Source organism: Pterocles gutturalis, unplaced genomic scaffold, assembly GCF_000699245.1.
Source record: "Pterocles gutturalis isolate BGI_N339 unplaced genomic scaffold, ASM69924v1 scaffold6539, whole genome shotgun sequence".
Lineage (NCBI taxonomy): Eukaryota > Metazoa > Chordata > Aves > Pterocliformes > Pteroclidae > Pterocles > Pterocles gutturalis.
Window position 1 is genome coordinate 68,484 of NW_010130496.1, and position 18,979 is coordinate 87,462.

The 18,979-nt window shown below is 42.5% G+C and overlaps 1 protein-coding gene across 1 annotated transcript in view; it reads right to left on the reverse strand.

Moving 5' to 3' along the window:
- The window catches only part of UBR4 (ubiquitin protein ligase E3 component n-recognin 4), a gene marked incomplete at its 5' end in the record, with an annotated part of 75,051 nt that extends 56,731 nt beyond the window's left edge, over positions 1 to 18,320 (reverse strand). Inside the window, 29 exon segments of the mRNA XM_010080236.1 lie at positions 75 to 284; positions 951 to 1,108; positions 1,236 to 1,333; positions 1,973 to 2,097; positions 2,723 to 2,952; positions 3,042 to 3,164; positions 3,393 to 3,575; positions 4,045 to 4,173; positions 4,805 to 4,884; positions 5,294 to 5,426; positions 5,615 to 5,897; positions 6,581 to 6,750; positions 7,728 to 7,813; positions 7,946 to 8,105; positions 8,679 to 8,866; positions 9,293 to 9,410; positions 9,913 to 10,050; positions 10,141 to 10,240; positions 10,466 to 10,656; positions 10,821 to 10,880; positions 11,131 to 11,255; positions 11,938 to 12,062; positions 12,220 to 12,361; positions 12,901 to 13,003; positions 13,353 to 13,492; positions 13,597 to 13,726; positions 14,421 to 14,524; positions 15,114 to 15,211; positions 18,183 to 18,320. Of these exon segments, the coding sequence (XP_010078538.1) occupies positions 75 to 284; positions 951 to 1,108; positions 1,236 to 1,333; positions 1,973 to 2,097; positions 2,723 to 2,952; positions 3,042 to 3,164; positions 3,393 to 3,575; positions 4,045 to 4,173; positions 4,805 to 4,884; positions 5,294 to 5,426; positions 5,615 to 5,897; positions 6,581 to 6,750; positions 7,728 to 7,813; positions 7,946 to 8,105; positions 8,679 to 8,866; positions 9,293 to 9,410; positions 9,913 to 10,050; positions 10,141 to 10,240; positions 10,466 to 10,656; positions 10,821 to 10,880; positions 11,131 to 11,255; positions 11,938 to 12,062; positions 12,220 to 12,361; positions 12,901 to 13,003; positions 13,353 to 13,492; positions 13,597 to 13,726; positions 14,421 to 14,524; positions 15,114 to 15,211; positions 18,183 to 18,320 (4,068 nt within the window).
- Between the last annotated feature and the right edge of the window lie 659 nt (positions 18,321 to 18,979).

An 18,979-nucleotide genomic window follows, 5' to 3' on the forward strand; every position in this document is an offset into this window, starting at 1 on the left:
TGTTTAAACATCCTGGAGTAATTCAGAGTATGCAGCTTTGTTGGATGAGAACTGCAAGCCACACAGCCCATTACCTGTTTGGATCAGAGTGATGGGCCAGTATGTTATAGCATCCTGTGATCAATTTCTCATAAACACGTGCCAGGAACTCATCTGATTCTGCAGGGCCCAAGATCCTTTCCAGGGAGTTGCAGCTTATCTCCGCCACACTCTCTGTGCTGGTTTCCAAAAGGAGGGGCAATAGGGAATGGATCACCTGTGGTGGGTTCAAATCGTCTGACCAGCTTGAAAAGAAAAGAAAACAAGTGAATTCTCTGTATGATGTATCAGAGAATGCCCTTATTGGATAAATCAGAAGTCACACAAGTAAGGCACAAGTCTGAATGGAAGTCTGATAAAAACTCTTTCTAAAAGCCAGGATAAATACACGGACCCAGACATTCTTCCCCTCAGAAAAATGCTCCTCATTTGGAAAATTCTACACTTGTTACTTTTGCGTATATACAGCCACAACATTTTCACAGTCATGTTATGACATAGTATGGCTTTTGGACTCGTCCGCAGTGTCAACAATTATTTTTTTTGTTTCACAATATCTTAGTCCTGGGAAAAAAATAATTCTTTCCTTTCACTTTTTCCTTAAGCTTTGAAAACATCATGCACATATTGCTCCAATTGATATCCCAGTCTCTTCAACACTTATTTAACAAAAAGAACAAAAAGTTTCTCTTTTAGTCCGACTTTCAGAGATATCACATCAAGACAGAAAGGCTATTTCTCATTCATTTAGAATTTAGAACTGTAAACTGAAAGTAACTCTGTTGAAAGCTTAGTTCAAAACCCAGCTCCAGTTCACTAAGTGTTCCACCCAAATAGTCTCACAAAGACAGACACTCAGAAGAGCAGACAGATCTATACAGCAAGAACACAATATAAAACCCATCGCTTACACAATGAGATCCCCAGTGAGTCTGACCAGGGAGAGGAGGGTGTGTTTCAGGGAAGCTGCAAGAGGTAGACTTTGGCTGCAGAGAGTACCGAGGTGGGCGGCCTGAACCGCACTGATGTAGCTTTCTGCAGGGATCGTGTCGTTCGCAAAGGCATTGCGCTAGGGATTGAGAAACACACACACAAAAAAAATCAGAACCGTTTAACAGAAAGACACACCACCTGCCATTCCCAGCAACTGATGGGAGTTAAGATCACACCAGATCAATCCACGAGGCTGGACTCACCCATGAGCCAATGTTTGGGAACTCATTTGTATGGATGTTGTTCCATGATTCACATAAAGTCTGCACAGCTGATGGTAAGTTCTGAACAAGTGTTGGACCTGCAACTAATACAGAATTATTAATACAGTCACTGAGGGCTGATGGCAAGTTCTGGACAAGTGTTGGACCTGCAATTAATACAGAATTATTAATACAGTCACTGAGTAATTTCACGGGTCCTGTTCAAAACCAGAATCCTTCTACACTGTCTAAAACAAGATCATTTGACCAAGACCCAACTGTAGCTAAGCTGAGCTGTAATTCTACCGAGGACCAGTTTCATGCTTTTCTAAAGTCAAAATCATCCCTAAAGTTTGCAAGAGCTTCACAGTTTCTTCCACTTTAATAAAACAACAGGAAACATGGCAAAAATACTAATTTGCAGAAGTCTTCAATATATCAACATTCATGATTCCCCATATTATGCCATGCCACCGGCGCACCAGCATGGTTATAAAAGCATTTCCGTAAGCCAGATAAGACCACAAGATAGTGACTCTTTCAATTAACTTTTTCAGTTGTTGGGACACTGAAAGAAAAAGACTTTCCAGTCTGCTGCTGACAGGATAACACACTCATTTGAACAAAATGGTTGAGAACATATTAGCCAGCATACAGCTTTGAAATTGAATATTGGCAGCATTGTAGAAAGCTTCACCCATACAGAGAAGGAAATCTGAACTATCCAGTACCCTCACCTAGAGTATTAGACTTGCAGCGGCTGGATCCAATGGCCAGGACAGCAGCATAACCTCGTAACTTCTCTTCAGAGGGTTTGTTCTCAGCAGAGCCCTCTTCAGAAAGGCTCCGTAGCAAGTAAGATCTGCATTCAGGATGAAAAGGATTCATTTAACAGCTCTGCATTTCAGAACTAAGTGTGTCAATATAGTGACAAGCAAACTTCTGAAGTCATGCCCCATACTTCGTGTTATACCACTACAGGAGTTCTCAGCTTTTATCTCCTCTAAGCTACTCACCAGGAAAAGCGCCCACTCAAAAGAAAAAGCTGATTTACTTTTGCTTTCTTCTACATAGGTTCTAGCAAGAGTTTAGAAGACTTCAGACTCTTAATGTAATGTCTCTTTCTTGATGGTCTGACAGTCTCAATATTATCTCAATGAAGTAACCTGAAGTAGCACTACGCTAGAGAGCAGTAAGAGGAGGTTTCATCTTTGGAGGAAAAGCTCATTTTGCAAGCTTGCAAGGAAGTCTTGAAAGATCAGACAAAGAGGCTACTTAGAAACAACAACTTCACATACGTGACTTGAGAAGCTACTTTTTATTCTTCTTTTAAAACAATCGACACTCTAGAGGACATAAGTTAGAGTAATTATACTGGACTATTGAAAAAAAAGCACCTACCTCTAAGAAAACAACAAATAAAATACAAAGAAAGCCGTATACACAGAAGAAAATTGTATTCCTCCCAGCGACCCAAAGGACTGTACCTGGTAAACGTAGCGTAAGTGTCAATAAGCTGCAGTGTAGCAGGCAGGAGGTTCTTGGTTATCTCTAAAGACTTGTGTGGATCCGTTTCTGCAGCTAGCTTGGAAAAGTGCTCATCTAGAGAAACCTGAATCTTGGAAATTGCAGCATCAAGGGTGTAAATGGACTGTAAACTGGGAACTTCGTGCAGTTGGAGAATAGTTGTGCCATCAACACCACAGAAAGAAGATATCTTAAAATACAAAGGGAAGTAATGGTAAGCGCAAATTATTCCATAAAAATAGAAGCTCCATATGCGCAATAGCACCCACACCACCTTACCTGTCGAGCAAAGTATTCCTCTGCTATTTCCACATCATACTTCACTGAGCTGCACTTGCTGGAGGCCAACTCAATGAGGGAAGCAGCATGGTCAGCTTTCATGCCCTGCTTGGTAAGGTGATCCTACAGAAGCCAAAAAAGGACCTGTCAACACTTTAGAAGTGTTCTATAATTAACTTCTCTGCCAATTACCAGGCTAGAACACTTGGGAAAACACAGACACAAGTTCCTATTTCTCACCACCATGCCCACATAACAAATCCCACACACAGTCAGCGTGGCAGAACAGGAGACTGACATTCTTACTATCAACAACATTACAAAACACTCCTAAGAAAGATGAGGCTGTACCTTGATCCACGTGACGTAAGATGTGATCCGCAGACGGGAAGACCAGCGCAATGTGTGCAAGATATCACATTCACTCATCTCTGGGGTGTTCATAGCCAATTGATTCATATAGTTTTTGGATGGAGGCAAAATCCCTAGTATCCGCCACAGTATCAAGAAGTAGTACTGAAGTGCACAGGCTTCCTAAACAGAAGTACAGTTGGACAAATTAATAAAGATTGTAGTTTCAATCATTACAGCTGTTGAAATTATCTCATCAGGTACTCAAGACTCCTGTACATGTGCCAAATCAGATGAACACATACTAGAGTGTATGTGTTCATGTTTCTGTTTCATAATAAAACAACTTACACAACAAAGAGGAGTGAGAAAAGAAAAAGGAAAGGTTATGCAAAATTCTTCTGCTTCATCATATTCTAGCCAAACCTCCTGGAATTACCAGGGGCATACAGCAAGTCTAAATGATGTTATGAATTAAAAACTCATGTGAGATGTACTGCCACCACAAACACTACCATAAGCTATGGGATTTTTAAGCTCACCATTACCCAACCATTGTCCAGAATACTTTGGCTAAATACTTTGCTTGAAAATACTGGGTTTGAAAACTTGTTATTCCTCAACACAGACAACATTACAGCAACAGCCTTACCAGTGCAGTGACATTTTTGTTCTCTTTCCTCCTGAGTGTATCAAACTGTGACCCAGCTGCAAGTAATGAAGTCAGGGCTGTGTAAAGCTCATCATACTTCATAGTCCTAGAGAAAAGGACCTCACAAACCTGCAAGAGATGACAAGTCAGGCTTGTTGCTTTGCAAATTGCACAGCCCTGTGTTTACATACAGTCAAGCTCTTCTCTCAAGTATCCAGAATAGCCACAGATCAAAACTATGCAAAATAAACCTTCAGGAGGTTAGTTCTGTCGGGTGTTTCTCTCCCTGGTCAGAATATCGATGAACCGGTTATAAGGTAGCATGCACGAAGCAAGTCCATAACCTTGACAACAACAAATTTAGTGAAGAAACAAAAACCAGGAAGAACAAGGAGCAAAATTATGAGAAAGCGACTCTAACGCCATGTGTCTTTGCCTCAGATGTTCCAGCAGCACTGAAAAATAAGTGTGGATGTGATACAGCTCTCTGCCACAGCACACGTATTTGAATCACAAGGATTACTACAAGCAGTCCAACACATCTTCATAGATTTTGCATCCTGACCTCCCTGACATGGCACAAAACAGAATCTCATATTATCTTATTCAGCCACTATTCTTTTCTCTGCGTGGTGAAATATTTCTGCTCTAGATGCTTCATCAAGTCTTTCCTTCTTTTCTGTTTTCCCTGGCACGTGTCAAATCAACACGGCCCTCTGAAGGCTTACAGAAAGGTCTTTTAAAGCAGAAATCCTCCTACCGTGCTATCTAGACGGTTCAGATCATCTTCAGAAGCTTCTAGAGACAGGATGCAGTAGAACCTGGGCTGTGGAACTGCATCTGGAATGTGAGGACAGAAAATAAATGCTCAAAGTGATAGTTTTAATTAGGCAGTGTTATCCTCTCTCCCCCATCCCCACAATCTTTCACGTTTTAAGACTGCTACCAGATTCTACTAAGCTAGCTCCGTGACACATTAAACATTCTCTAACCCATGGTACATGCAGCCAAGGTTTTCCTACTCCTACAATCCTGGCACAATAAATACATACTTATTTTGAATTATTTGTAGCATACTCCTAGATGACAACAATTTTGTTTATTAAAACTTTTGTTGCATCATTACATGCATCTTATCCGTACTATGCCCATTAAAACTAGGAAAAGGTATCCACACCAGGGCAAAGGAAGGGCTCTCATTTATTTGTGAAAGCAAATCTTGGAATCAAAAATTCCTTTTCTTTCTTACCTGATGGACAGTGTTTGGTCCAGTTTTCTTCCACTTCTTTAAACCCATGATAAAGCGGGACAGATGTTCGCCTGCTACTGTCCTGGGATCCGCTCACCCAGCCAATGGGTGGAGTCAGCAAGTTATATTGCACCTAAGTTAAAAAAAAAAACAACAAACAAAAAATCACCCCTGGTATCCTCCAAAAGCTGGTAACAACATCAAAACCGACTTATTCGCAAAGGCCACAAAGAGACCAGAACACACCAAATGATTGCCTGTTACAGATGTCTGTTCAGTGACTAACTAAACGATCACCAGAACATGATATCAAAATCTTACCTGTTCAAACAGGTACACGGGGGCCTTGGAATACTGATGGAGCAGGTAGTCAAACACCAAGAGCAGACGTGCCACGATAAGCGGCACAGAACACTGCTGGGTATCCATGTTCGCTGTCAGCTCCACAATTGTCTGGATACAGAGCATCATGATCGATCTGCGGCCCCTCTCAGAGAAATTGTGAAAAATAAGCAGCAGCAGCTGGAGATGTTCAACATTCAGATCTTCTGTGTCACTGGGGAGGGTCCCCTGCAAGGCATTTTGCTTCAGTGTGCCCACAAACCTGACAATAAGAGAGGAAGTTCATAAAGTTTACTCTTCTCCTTGCTTAGATCCCTCTTTAAAATCTCTTTAACCAGAGGTTAGAGAAACATTTTCATTATCATATTTTTCTGCTTATTCTTCCAATACTGGCAATTTTGCAAATTATTCACTGCATTATGTTTTGGAATGAGACTATGCAAACAGCAAAATCTACGTAAATTCAATTAGCAGCAAATACATTTGACGGAAAATGTGATCATTCGAAGGGAGAAAGAGAGATACAAACTTTTGTTACCACAGGACAGGCTGTCAGCTACAGCTTTCAGTCACCTAAACCCTATCAGAGACTTTCACATTCAGGTAACGGAACAGAGTTGAAAGATCTTGGCACCATCATAACAGAACCTACCAGAAACCTGCTATAAATAAGACATTCACCTTCCCTTTTTAAACCCAGTATTGCTCTAAGTAATTCAGACTCCACCCACTTAAATCCTGATTCTAGGTTTCGTATCCTATGCTTTAGGTGAGGGGCTCCAGCGACACAAAAGACTGACCCTCTGCTGCTCCAAGCACCCCATAGCATCCCTGCTCAGAGAACATACACACACACGTTACGCTGGTCCCAGAGAATTTTCACTTTACAGGAAATCGGAGAGGTAAGAAACAACTGACCTTCAGCTCAACATAAAATCATCTCACCTTTCCCAAACTTTAAGGCATTCTGGAACGTCAGGATCTCCCTGGGAAGTGGCTTTATGCTGCCAAATCAGGAGAAGTCGTGAGAGCACCGACAGACTTTGAGGATGGATGTAGAGAGGCCACGGACCTTCAGAAAAAGGAGCAACTCCCAGCTGCTGAAGAAGTGTGTTCTGCAACAAAACAGAGGCTTGTTGAAAAGAGGCAAGTCCTGCCTGATGCTTTAATTAAAAGCATGATCTGAACATACAGATGATAATGAACACTAGGGCTCTCAGAGCTTGCAAGGGTCCACACAGCAATCTCTCTCCTATCTCAAATATGTGCTATAGCTACTGGGGGACACTTATGCTGTCACTGCCACCTAAAACACAACAAACTTTCAAATTCAATGCCAACGCAGAAAAAATGGCATTAATGAGCTCTACTCATTTACTGCAATATCACAGCAGGAGAGCTTATGCTACTATGTTCAGTATCTAAGAATTCGGAAGAACCACCCTTTGACTGATCATAGCAATGCTTGCTTCTTTTCAAATATAGTAAAAAGGCAGATTTCTGAAAAGTCCAACTGCTTTAAAAAAACACAGAGTATTTTAACTACAGTAGAAAGCAGTCAACAAAAAGTATAGAGAATGAATTCACTGATTGGTAAGCAGATTTATAACCTCTACTTACAGTGTGAAGTCAGGTCAGCCCATGACCTAGTAAAGAAACCTACAGGCTATGAAGTCAGCACATGAAAGCAGAAGGATTAATTTGATTTTCTCCCTAGAGAATTCCAAGGCCTTTTGCCATCAGCCCTGACAGCAAAGCAAAACTGCAGGAAAAATGCATGGACAGAGGCAACTTTCCAAAATAAAATATACAAACTCATTTCCTTTTCAGCTTTCATCACCTTCAAAGTCCAGTGGATTAATTTGAACTCTTAGATGTTAAGTTTACACTCTGCAGGACTTTTTGTCCTGGATGACTGCAAAGGTCATCCAATTCATTACATCCTAAATATTCCAAGCTCTGTTTGCAAAAGACTACACTCTAGGGCCAAACAGAATCATCAACACACTACTCTAGGTGTGCAGAGTCCATGTAGACATTAACAGACATCATTAATTCTTTGTTTTATTTATACATTCAACCACAGACTGACCTGCAAGGCAGGGGACTGAAGATCTGAGGTCACCAAGGAATGATTGAAGTGATACAGTGCAGCAGCAAACTCCTCATCGGATGTGCCTGCAACACAGGGATCAAGCTATTTATTACCATTGCTCTCCTACATTTAAAATTTCCGCATGAAACTAAGAAAACATGCAGCTGTAAATCCTGCAGTCTGTGTTCTCTAACAGAGGGGTTCTGGTCACTCACCCTTAAGCCCATCCTTATCCACTTCTTTGATGATGCTGGCCAGTGTAGCCATGTGCTGCTCCGAGAGAGACACACTCAGGTAGTTGCGAATGAAGTTATTCCTGGAGTTCAGCATAGAAGAAGTGATAAAGTTCAAAATATTTGAAGCTAGGCTCAAAAACTGAAAAGAAAAAAGATATACGCTATAGGAGCAACAAAAACAAAGGGACCACAAGACAACATTCAACAAAAACAAAACTGCCAGCGAAATAAATCAAGTCCCCTAACTCCGCCCCGGCAGTGTAGTACAGGTTTACTCATCACAATCCAGCTCACTACAGTCTTCTGTATCAGGAGCAATTTTACAATTCTCTCAAAAGGCTGCAACTCTCTAACTTCTCGACTACACAATTCATTTCTGTCTTTACCCAATGGAGTTGGAACTAAAAGCATTCCATCAGCAAGTCATTTCGTTATAGCTCTGCCCTCATTTTCCCTCTCCCTCTGTAACCCAAATAGATACTATCTTCAGTCTCTGCTTCCCTGGCAGTAACAGATACGGTGACAATCCACCTGAGGGAAGAGTAGAGAAAACTTCTTTATTAAGAGCCAGGACAGTCACTGATTCTCCATCAGCAATGAACATCAGATCCCTGACATTTATCATGTTGCCCATCAATGGAGCTAACCGCTGACAAGTAAACAAGGCTACAGCACAGCAGTTATCTCGCTAACCCTGACGACTTTCCCGTACCAATTCAGGATCTTTGCGGCTGGCCAGGATGTTCCCATTCTCTCCAGCAGTCTGTTTGTTCGGGCTTTTCACTCTAGGCGAGCTCTCCAAAGGCGGTGGTGGAGGGGGTGGCGGTGGGGCCACCTTCTCTTTGCTTGGAGAGATTGTCTCTTCAAACCATTGCCCAAGGATTGGTTCACTGTCATCATCTAACACAGGAGGCAGGACAAACAAAGGCGTTGTGTTATAAGCAACTACCTTATGCAAACTACTTGGACGAGAAAAGGCCTGAAAATAGTTTCAGTGAGCACAGCTAAGGCATCTGCTGTCTTCATTCTTCCTTCCCAAATCACAAGGCTAAACACTTTTACAGCAGTCCAGCAGGAAAAAGAATAAGTTATTTCCACTCTCCTCTTAAGCAAATACTGCCAAATCCCAGCCTCTCTGGCTTCAGTTTACATCAAAGAGTACAGTCAGCATTACTTCTGCCAAACAGATCTCACAAACTGTTTCATATTTTCAGCATTACATGACATTCCAGCCCGAGAAGGCAAGAGCCCAGTAGCCAGGTCTCTACTAAATCTGAAAGACAGCATAAAATCCTGATTAAAGTCACCTGCTGCAAACTCTATTACCTTGGCTGCTGTCCTCCTCAGTGCTGCTAAAATCATCCTCGTAGTAAGTATTCGAATCAGTGGAGGCACTTGCATCACTGCTCATGGAGCCCTTCCTCTGACGCTGCAAGACACAAGCCTTAGAAGAACAGCAGAATAAGTTAAATTTCAGGATTATGAAAGATAAGAATTTGAAAACAAGAGCAACGTCCTAATGCATTTTAATTTTCTTCTACCAAATTTGTCTCAACTAATTTATTAACAGTTTTGCAAGGCTTCTCCCCCTTAAGCTGTACTAAAAATTACACAGGATGGTTGAAAATAAATAATCTACGCCAGGATTATAAGCAACACTTCCAAGTAACAGATGTAACAAAAAAGCACCCGTTTTGAATACAGCCATTTCATCTTCTCACTAAACTCACAAATACCACTGAGCTTACAGAAAAATTTTATTACAACAAGTTTGTCAAACTAAGAGCCTCTGAAAAGAGGAAAGAGAGAGGCCCTGGTTGACAGTTTCAGAAAGAAAAATTCTAAATTCTTCTTAGCATAGTCACAGTTTGTAAAGTGAGAATTTTCCACGCAGATGACCCTTAGTAGGAGTGGTTCAGCCACAGCCACTGCGCAGCAGTTCCTACCTTTCTGTAGGACGTAGATAGCAAAGTCAGCAGCAAATTAGTGAGTGGCACAGAATCGATGAGCCGCTGAATTCTCTGTATGGATGTGCTTTGAGCCATGATATCCAGCACTGCTGGTGGCCCATCGCTCTCCCAGCCCTGGAGGACAGCATCGAAAAGATCATTTTAAAGTGGGTTCCAGTGGAGAAGGCAAAATGTTTCACAAGAATGTACACGCTACCTACGTACCTTGTGCAATGCCTCCACTTGCAGATCTTGAAAGAGCGATGACAGCAGTTTGATAGCATGATTTGCCAGCACAACTGACAGAACACCAAACCCTTGATGCCTACAGAAACATGAAGGGTACAATGTAACCAGGGGGGAAAAAAAAAATATATATTAAATTGAGTGACGTGACTGCTTTGCTGAACTGAAGAAGACAATTTCTCTTCCAAGATTCAAGACTTATGTGGGCAAAATTTCAAGAGACCAAACAAGACTCCACAGTAGTTGCTTGCTGGGCATGGTCAGATACACAGACAATGATTTCTTCGGTGGGGTATTTACATACCCTTTCCCAGGTCCTAGTTTGGGAGACCCAACGCCCTCCTTGGTACGAGCAATGATGTCTCTGACGCGAAGAGCAGCCAATGGATCTTTCTCCTTTCCCTTATCAGCCAAGGCCGTGGGGCTGAGGTTCAAGATGAGGAAGAGGCTGTTTAGCAAACACCAAGCCCCGAGCAGCTGGAAGTTCTGATAATGCTATCACGTCACAAGTGAAGGGGGGGGGGGGGGGGGGTGGGCCAAAGGGGGGGGGGGGGGGGGGGGGAAGTCGTCACCAAAAAGAAAAAAATAGTATCAATCCAAATGCCAAAAATGTACCAGCATAAAAACAGCGAAAAAGCTTCCTGAGACGCAAATCTTACCTCACCCCCTGCACGGCGTGAATTGCTGATGGCTTGTCCGATCATTTCATAGATTTCAAGCTGCAAATAAATCCAAAACCATGGTACCATTAGGTGCTTCACTGGGAGCAAAACAAAAACCGACCACACACACTTTTAAAATTCCAAATAAAATTGTATTTTGCCCTCTACAATTAGCTACCCCATTACTTCCTTTATCAGCAAGTCTAATGCCTGGAAAGAATAGATATTGCAATCCAAATACCTACAAATTCTACACACTTCATTTACCAACAATGAAAACAACAAACACGGTCTCTCATCTACTTACACATTTTTGTACAATAGTAGCAGCATCATTTTCATAATCCTCTTCTTTGGAACTTGTTGACCCAGTTCGTACCTGTTGAGTGCTACCCACGTGCAGGATGGCCATGCAAGTTGCCACACTCACACCTGAGTGAAAACAAGTGGAGGTAAGATTCTTTTTAAGAGCTTATCTCAGGACTCAATGTTCCTACTGAGCGGAATCAAACATGCCCATAAACTTGATGGAGGTGGGAATACTCAATATTACAGCTGACAGATTGAAAAATCTTTCTGAAGCACCCCCAAAAGAGTAAAGTTTTGTCCTACAGAAACACATGAGAACAATTTAAGGAGGAAATGTTTTATCAGGTAATTTAATACCATTTTTAAGGCAATCTTCATAGGTGACTGCCATACCTCTTTAAAATCCTACCCATACCAACTAAACACTCAGGATTCTGGTGTGCTTAAACCACTCCTGGGATACAAGGTTCATTTGGGAGTATAACCAACTAAGCTGAAGCCATAAGCATTGCAAAAATATATTATGCTCTGAACATAAAAAAGAGTAGAAATTACAGGCTATTAAGAAGACATTGAGTCACTCAGTCTTGATACTGACAAGAACATTCACAGATCAGAATTTCAGCATCACTATAACAATTTTCATATTAACCCAGCCACCATACTATGCAGTATGCTGCATAACTTTCAAATTCATGAGAAATAAAGGTTACTTGTGGGCTGAGCCTTAAACACGCAGGTAACAAAGCAGAGCAAAAGCGAGAGCAACTTAAAGCTCCAGAGAAAATACAGGGAATCCACTCACCTGCATAGAGACAGCTGAGAGCAAGAACAGTCACATCCTGGAGACGTGTGGGTGTCAGGGGCTCCAGGACAGGCAGAGACAGAGTGTCCAGTGCCATGGTCACATCTACTACCAGTGAATGAAATCTAGAGTAACAATACATGGTAAGGTTCAGCAAGGCAATGTACACACCCGACAGCTCACAGTAGCAGCACAATAACCGATATTGGAGAGCTAGCACAGTTTTTTCTCTCTTACAGTGTACCCAGCATCTAGCAAAGAAGAGAGACAACAGACACTTACCCATTGCGGACAGCAGTGGCATCTGCCACCGTGGCTGGCATAATAAAAAACGAGTTGGCTGACACTGCATCCTGAAATCGATTTATGTATCGCAAAAAGTATGGGAGGTTCAGGCACACTCTCAGCAATTTTTCAGAGCCCCCTACCGAACAAAAACAGCAATGTTATTTTAACAGTTCCACAGGAGAGCTGCTAAGCAGAGGAGATCTAACGGCCATCGATAATTGACTTAATTATTCTTTGTGGTGTGAAAATGTCATCGTAGATGAGGTAACAGGATAAATACTAGTTTACAACACACAAAGCAGACGGTGAAGTTTTCAGCCAGTACTCATAACGGATGTCACAAAAGCTCTGTGCGCATGTTACGTGGCACATCAGGTCTAATTCACGCCTGCTCAGTAATTCATCCCAGAGGCTATTTTATGTCATGCACCTTGTTTTCCCCAAAATAAACCTCCTGCATAGAAACACACTGAGCTCATCTCCTCTGCAATGAGGAAAACAACCTTACAGCCACAACCTCCCTTGGTAACATCAGCATGCAACTGAGTGAGTCCTAAAGAACAAACGCTTTAGGTCAGAAAGTTTCTTCCCATTCAGAGCTGTAAGGTGTAACACTGGAACGTCATTTGCTCTAGGATTTTTTTTCCCCCTCAATGCTAAAAAGCTGATTCTCACCAAGTTCTTGCAGGCTGGCTACATTCTGAGCAATGAAGATGCTTTTCGTCTTTGCTGCAGAGGTTTGATCTGTGGCAGCTTGATCCTCACTCTCTCCTTCCACCTAAAAGCAAGGACATACTAAATATATCATGAAAGCATTAAAAATACACGGTATTGCAGTACGTCTCTGCACAGGAGCAAGGCACACCAGCAGCAGAACTCAAAAGAGCTACGAATATCACTGCACATTAACTTCCACGAGGCAATAAAACTCCTATTGCCAATAAAACGCAAACAGTATTTTCTCATTTGCCATTCATCAACGTGCAAGTAGGATTTAAATACTTAAGAAAGGTTTTCTTTACGCATATGTATGAAAAAACTATCACTCACTGCCCTCTGTCCTTGCCTGCACCGATGTTATTAATGCTCAAGTTCAGACTGCTTCTGTTCTAGGGCTGTTCATTTACCTGTGTTTCTGGCGTGACAGATGGTGATGACGAGACTCTAGGGTTAAAGACTGATGTCAGCTGATTGAGGAAGTTCATCTGCACTTCTTTCTGCCTTAGTTCTGGGCTCACCGGGGACGCCAGCTCCTTCTGGTCCTCTACTGCAGGGGAAACAGCAAAACATCATTTCATACATCAAAACCAGAGTGTTTCCTATGCCTAACTCAAGTGCCGCAGTGATACAACCATAAATTAAAACACCTACCATCAGAGAGGGTTTTGACAGTCTGAGGCAGCTTGGCCGATTTCATCATCGCCGTGAAGGTAATAATTTCTGTTCGATCCAGGCGGCTGCAGCCCGTGCACAGCCCCTTTATCAGCAGAATGAGGTGTTTCTACAAAGAAAAAGACATCAAGTACAATCTAAACTCTCTTGATTCCAATTATTCCTCGATATCGTTTATTCTAAGCAGGTGCATTAAGAGTACTGCAACTTCAGCTAGTAAGGCTGCTGCAGCATCTCGAATCCACGCTGATCTTACACCAAAGATCGGGACAGCTTATTAATTGCAGATAATTCAGGTCGCTAACACTGTCCTATGTGCTTGTCATGGAAGACCACCTGGAAAAGCTCTTCCTCCTATGACACACTAAGATTTAACGCTGGCCCTATCAGAAGCTATGTTATGTGAACACTTCTCACATGCCTTTCCTCTTTGAAATAGATTTAAGCTTTCCCAGAAACTGGGAAATACAACTGGGGAAGAATCCATCTTTAAAACTCAACAAACAGTTTTGATACAGGTTGTTACACAAAACCAAGTCAGACTGTAGGAAACAGCAACAGAAATAACAGAGATCTGCTTAACCAAGCCTCCAGGCCACCTTTATTTCAGCTCGCTCACAAGCTGAAATTCTGAGAAAAGAACGCAGAGGGAAGACCCAGCAGGTATCAGTCTCTGCTGAAGTGGTATACCTTAAATATTTTAAGAATTTCATTAATTTTCCTTTATGCGACATTAAATATTTCAGAACTAGAGGCCAAAGTCCATTTTTCACACTGCCCACGTGGCCAAAACCCATGCTCACCTGTGAAACAGCACACGCTTCGTCTGGGTTCTCAAGACGCAGCAGTGAGAATTCAATCAGGACTTTACAAGCAGCTGCCACTGATTGCAATTGGTTTCTTGGTACTGAAAAAAGCAGATGCTTGCATCACTCCGTTTTAAATGATTCAGTGTATGACGTTCTTAACGCTTTCAATAAAACAGAACTCTACGCGACACGCACGCATACACAGTCTATCACGTCTAACACCCAGATCCAATATAGTTTCAGTTTCATTAATATGTAACCCAAGAAGTGTCAGTAGAGCAAGGATAATACCTCCTACCCAGACAAGGTAATTTAGATAGATAAAATGCCTTCCCCAGCAATATTATTTAAAACTGACAGAGGCACTGAAGCACATGAAACAAGCTGACCAAAAGCACTTTTTTGCTGAAATTGCCAAATTCTGTCAGCCAAAATAATATAAAATATTTTGAGTCACAATGTTTTGATCACTAATTCCAAGATAGTAACATAACTGCTGGCCAAACACTCCTAGCAACAAGTTTCCCTTTCCATCTGAACCGACGTTTTGCCAGTACACTCTGGCTTAAAGTCTGATTCAGAAAAAGGGCTTGAGACAAACACCAAAAGGACAACAGTCCTAGTTTACTGTACTACATCCTAGTCATAACACAAGAGCAGGACAAGCCGAGGAGGGGGAACACTTACTTAGACCGCACACAGTAGTGATGTAATGCGTAGAAAGTGCAACGAAGGAAGAGTAGAAAGGCTCATACTGCTTGTCGTGGTGCAGGATTTCAGATTCACTGCAACAGAACAAGAGATATGTCAGTTGTACGCAGCACAACAGCAGCACAACACTCAGAGTATGTCGTATAGGTGTAAGATAAGACCATTAAAATCCCATGCTCTTTCCAAATCAAAGTTTTGAGAACAGAATCCTCTCCCTTGTGTCCCATCTCCTGCATCCTCAGGACTGAGTCCTCCAGCAGCAGCCAGATCACAGCATCAGCATCGCTATAGGAAAACTGAAGGAAATCATTCCAACACTGCAAACGTTTCTCCTTTATACCAGCAACAGGTCAGCCGCTTTAACAATCACTGTCCCAGTCAGAGGCTCATTAACCTTTAAATTATTCTAACCTCAGCTGCCCATACAGTTTGGACTGTTTGCTCTGCTAATGCTACGCAGGATTTGCCAGAACCGGAGCACAGGCATTCCCGTTCTGTCACCACAGAGTCAACTGGAGTTTATGCAATTCTGCAAAACTGAAGGATCAAAACAGGCACTTGCATAATAACAACAAACACAGTGCAGTGTCTGCAACAAGCTGGGGAGTAGAGAGTTTTGGCACATAATGCACAGCAGACAAAAATGCACCCGCTGTCATCAGCCTCATGGGCAGAGACTTCAGAGATCTGCATCGTTTTGCCCCCCCCACAAATCAATACAAAGCTCAGAGTGAAAATTTAATGCCAATTCAAACCAAAAATAAAAATTGTAATGCAAATACGCATGAATACACTGGAAGTCAAGTCCCTGAAGTTTGTCAGTGAGGCTCGCTGGCCACAGAGAACATCTATTGATGCACAGAAATGACCCGTTCAAGCTGCTGCAGTGAAGTGTCACACCACATCCCCTCTGCACACAAACCTGAAGGCAACCAGAACAGAACCACAGCTCTGCCTCCACAGCTGGTTCTGCCCTTGATTCTTCCTGTGACAAAACCAAGGGACGTGAACACAAGTCTATGAAATCCTTAAATTAAATGATTTCAAATTTTCAGACGACAAAAACTTTCACGCAGTGATGTGAATGGGCGAGTTGGAAGAACAGATTATCCAACTCCACTTCATTAGTCACTCTAACTTCACCTCTCAGAACGCAGACGCTTCATCTCTGGCAACAGAGTTTATTTCTGGAGGGGAGGTGGGAGCGGAGGCCATCAGCCTATCACAGCACACTGCAGCCAACTAAAATGATGATTTCTCAAGTTCAGCGACGACTAGCGCTGCTGCAGAGGATGGCAAAAGGAACCCACGAATCCCTGCCACCCACCCGCACACAAGGATGCCGGCGCTGGCAGGGTGGGCGGGGGAAGAGGACGCACCGTTCCCTGCTGACCCCAACAGCGCCCAAGCTATGCCCAGTCACCTTCCCCATCCCTGTCCTACATCACCACTTCCAGTCGCAACGGTGGGTATGGCCGACAGAAGAAACTGTTTCTTCCAGAAAAATGAACAGAAAGAAACACTCAGCAGCTTTGTAGCTTTGATTTCCTATCTCTAAGGATTTTTTTTATCTATTCTCCCCGAAAAGCTGAGACAGCAAGGCAGCTGTTTGAAGGGAGAGGCTTTACTCAAAGATACTCGGCAGCGTAACACAACCGAGTTTCAACATCTCACTCCCCAGGCTTCACCTCGCTGTGTCCCACCAGAAGGGCACCGATGGGTAACCATCCCAGAGACCAAACGTGCAAAAAAGTTTGTGCCGTCTTATATTCAGACACTAATTTTGCTCACCCACCTCTTGGTGCCCAATTCTAAATCAGCAGCAGTAGGTGTATGAAGTGTATTTTAAGAGAACAAATGAGAACAGTTTGGGAGTAACAGAGTACAGGAGAAATTGGCAGCTCCCCAGTTATCCTCCTGATAATAATTATTATTATCAGGCATCATAGGTCAAGGTATAAGAACACGAAGGTGTGGAAACCAGAACAAGACGCGGAATTTCATCTGGATTGGACTACAAGAGGCTTGAGTTTTATTAAAACAGGTTGTGGACTTGTTATGGTAAGGAAAAGTGGAGGGCATCTGTCAACTAACCACCAAGTCCTTGCCAATAAACAAATAAAAGAGAACAGTTTGATCTGTGATGTGCCAGAGTGTTATTTTGCATACATAGTGAGATTTAATAATAACTTCTGGCTATTGTATTGTGATTTATTGCTTAAATGACATTTGCTTCCCAGGGAAAACCACCACTCACGCTAACGGAGAAGCCTCCGTGTCAGTATCAAAACCAACACGTCAGCACCAAATACCACCTCCTTCCTCAGTTCTGCTTCCAAATTTTAAACAGGCCCAAAATAGACCTTTTATGTAAAGCAGCAGGCACAAAAGCAGCCTCTTCCTCGGAAAGCCACAGCAGCAGGTGCAGGAGTTCTCCCCCTATTGAAAACCAGCCTCCTTGAACTGTCACAAAGTGTTTTCCACTCCAGCTGGGTCCTTCCAAGTCAGCATTTCCACAACTGATGTCAAATAAGAGGCCAAAGTCTATCAGTTCTTGAATATGCCTGCTAACAAGGGAATTCCAGCAACTCGATGATGATTAAACTTAAAAATGAAACAAGAGAGTTGTCAGGAAAATGAGTTTATTAATTTATTTTGAAAAGAACAATATTAGTGCTTTTGCTGTCATTGCACCACATTTATTTAAGGGGAAATCCAGCCAACAGTTGGTGTCAACCAACAGTCACACTCCGAGAGCTAACAATCATCTTCTAAAAATAAGCTAAACAGATAAAATATTTTAGATTAGAAATCTAAAGATAGATTATTTGTTCGGAATAGAAGAGCACGGCTCCAAACACGAACAAGCTATATTTTTTTCCCTCCATGATTTGCCACATGAAATATCAAGGCACGAAATAAAAGATTCCATCCCGCAAGACTTCACAGGCCTTGCGCTCACGTTAAATCCTGCTGCTCTGAAACGCAGTCAGCATCAGGCACACAACTCAAACCTCTGGGCAGTGCTGCTCAAAGGCAACAAACTGCTGCCGCAAGTGGAAAATTGAACCATCGTTCTCATCAACCGACGAAACAGACTTCTCCCAAAAGTTAAATATTTCTGTGATATTCTTCTGCCGAAACACTGTAATTGCGAACCTTAGGCACAGTGACAGCCGAGCTCTACAAGAAAAAGCGAAGCTGAAACGGTCCCTAAAGGAAAGATGAGCCAAGAACTGCCCAAATCCCATAAATACTGAGTACACGCAGGTGTCCAGGTGAACCATTACTATATGAATACAGGCACAGAAAGTGAATTTGAACATTGTTTGTACACTCAGCCATCCTATATTACTCAAAATACCACAAGGCTTTATTTGATTATCTTCCTTAGCACAATGTTTCTTTTTTGTTTCCTGACAACTTCTTGTGGTCACCGTTATATCTCTGTAACTGAGCACAATGTTGCGGCAGTCAAACTCAGTGTTTCAGACCATATAATAAACTATAAGTTCAATTAAACAGCTCCAACGATTACTCTCACGGTCCAAGTCAAGCCTTGCTGGTTAAGGAAAGGCAGACTTGACTGGTTTCAGCTTCATCTCTCCTTAAAACACCAGCAGCACTTCACCGCTGGAAACCTAAAAGCAAGTCAAAGCCACACAACGAACCCCCCACCCCCAATAAGTCTGTCACCAGAGGAGACAGCCCAGGGGAGACAGTTTCCACTGCCCAGCCTGCAAAATCCTCGAACAACAGCAAAACCCTCGAACAGCAGCAAAACCCCTGAACAGCAGCAGAACCGCCAGAACTGTCCCGAAGCCTCTCCGCGGGGAGCTGTC